The sequence below is a fragment of the Macrobrachium nipponense genome, chromosome 11, assembly GCF_015104395.2.
Source record: "Macrobrachium nipponense isolate FS-2020 chromosome 11, ASM1510439v2, whole genome shotgun sequence".
NCBI classification, from domain to species: domain Eukaryota; kingdom Metazoa; phylum Arthropoda; class Malacostraca; order Decapoda; family Palaemonidae; genus Macrobrachium; species Macrobrachium nipponense.
The window spans coordinates 11,221,744-11,223,684 of NC_061087.1; the positions used below are offsets into that span (position 1 = coordinate 11,221,744).

At 38.9% G+C, this 1,941-nt stretch overlaps 1 protein-coding gene across 1 annotated transcript in view; it reads left to right on the plus strand.

Annotated features, from left to right (window-relative positions):
- Positions 1-1,706: 1,706 nt before the first annotated feature.
- The window catches only part of LOC135222727 (putative mediator of RNA polymerase II transcription subunit 26), an 18,052-nt gene continuing 17,817 nt past the window's right edge, over positions 1,707-1,941 (plus strand). The window contains exon 1 of the mRNA XM_064260982.1: positions 1,707-1,821. Coding sequence (XP_064117052.1) covers positions 1,792-1,821 — 30 coding nt within the window. The 5' untranslated portion in view covers positions 1,707-1,791. The remainder of the gene's footprint in view (positions 1,822-1,941) is intronic.

Genomic DNA, 1,941 nt, shown 5'->3' on the forward strand with positions numbered 1-1,941 from the left:
TCAGTTTTGAACTCATGGCTATTCTCTAGAAGACCTTCTCTTGATTAGGCTCTGCTAAGTCCATACTTTAATTAGAAGAATCAGATGTTTGGCATAACGGAAATTCTTTCTTCGGCCCACTCTCGCGATCTAAGTTTGACTTACTATAAGAGGTCAGTTTTTGTTATGATCTCAGGTAAGTCGGATTCAAGAAAATAGGATAATGGAGGGTCTATGGAAAACGGACCAGGGTTAATATTTTTGTAGTTAGTTAACATTGTTTCCAGGACATTTCTTTGGGTCAAGTCACTGACATGGATTACTGTGTCGGCCTTGGTCCAGGTCATACGGTACCCATAGCTAAGACAAAAGGGTACACAAATAATGCTCTGTCATCCACTGAACACTGTCACCGTATTAACTAGACTAAGGTAACACAGTAATCCAAGTCAATGGCTTGACCCAAAAAATATCCAGGAAATAATGTTAATTACCTGTGCATAAGGGCGAGATTTAAATATTAACCCTGGTCTGTTTTCCATCGACCCTCTGTTATGCTATTATCTTGAATTCGACTCATCTGAGATCAACAAGGAACTGGCTTTATAGGAAGTCCTGCTTTGTGTAAATAGGGTGTATATGTCCTTTCCATATTATGGGCTGCTCCATAAGACAAGAGCCAGTGCTGGCATAATACCAGCTTAGTCACAAACAGCAACAACCATTTTTATTTTGTTGTCTGACGATGTCAATAAGACGCAAGTACCGTATCTACAATCCAGTTATTCATTTTTACCTCAAGGGTTATATACATATCTTATGGTCAACACGCATTAGCTGTCACGATGTATACTCTATATTCTTATTTCACTTATTCCGACTTGAATTGCAGAAAGAATGACAATATTTCATCTAATTAACATACATATTTAATAAATATCTTCACACCTAAACCAATTCAGGAAGTAAACCAGGAAGAGACAAAATTGCTAATTAATAAATAAAAAAAGACTCTGAGTCATAAATCTTCTATAAATTAGGCCGAACACTGACAAACACAAGGCCGTGAAAAAGACAGCGTATCAATAAATAAGTGATGATTCAGTCGCAGTACAGAAAAATTCAAACAAAATCATATGAGTTAAGTTAAACATTAGCAATAAAAACACTTTGATACTCTAATTTTATGAGGACATCACAAAGTAATAAAAAAAAAATTAGATAACAAGCTAAAATTGACAGAAATATATAATCAATTCAAGGAAATGAGCAACATGATATTATGTAGAATTTCAAAAACCAATTTTCTCTTAATTTATCATTAATTATAATTAAGATAAAAAAAACATTTTGAACCTTGGCTTCTTTACATCTGCCAATGACAGTGACACAAGATTTAGAACACGACCTCATATAACTTTGAAAATGATAATAAGAAAAAATAATTAACAGATTAATTACTAGAAACTCAAGTCTACGCAGTCTTATTAATTCGTCAACCGATACGATACAATGGAAGTCACGCCGACCTTGAAACTCACCTCCAGCTGTAATCTCCCGACAGAGGACCACCCAGCACCGCCCAATCTCAGCTGCTGCTGCTGCTGCTCCTCCTCCTGTGAGGGTGGCAGCAGCAGCAGCAGCAGCAGCAGGAACAACAAGGCCCAGAGCAGGGGCCTGAACTTGACCCCCAGCCCACGTTCGTTTGTGGGTTTGTAAGAGTGTAAAAGTGGAGTTCGTACGTTCGTGCGAGCGCGCTAGACGAGGGCATAAAGAGAGTGCTAGTGGGGCCAGAGCGTTCAGTGTAAGGTCATGGTTTGTGCAACGCGGTTAGTGGTGCTGGTGAGTGACTGAGCGGCGAAAGAAAATGGGGTTCATGACTGGCCAGTCATGACTCGTTGTTATTACATTTGGGTCGCATGAATTCATACGGACGTTATGGAAGGGTTCCCAACGCAGAGC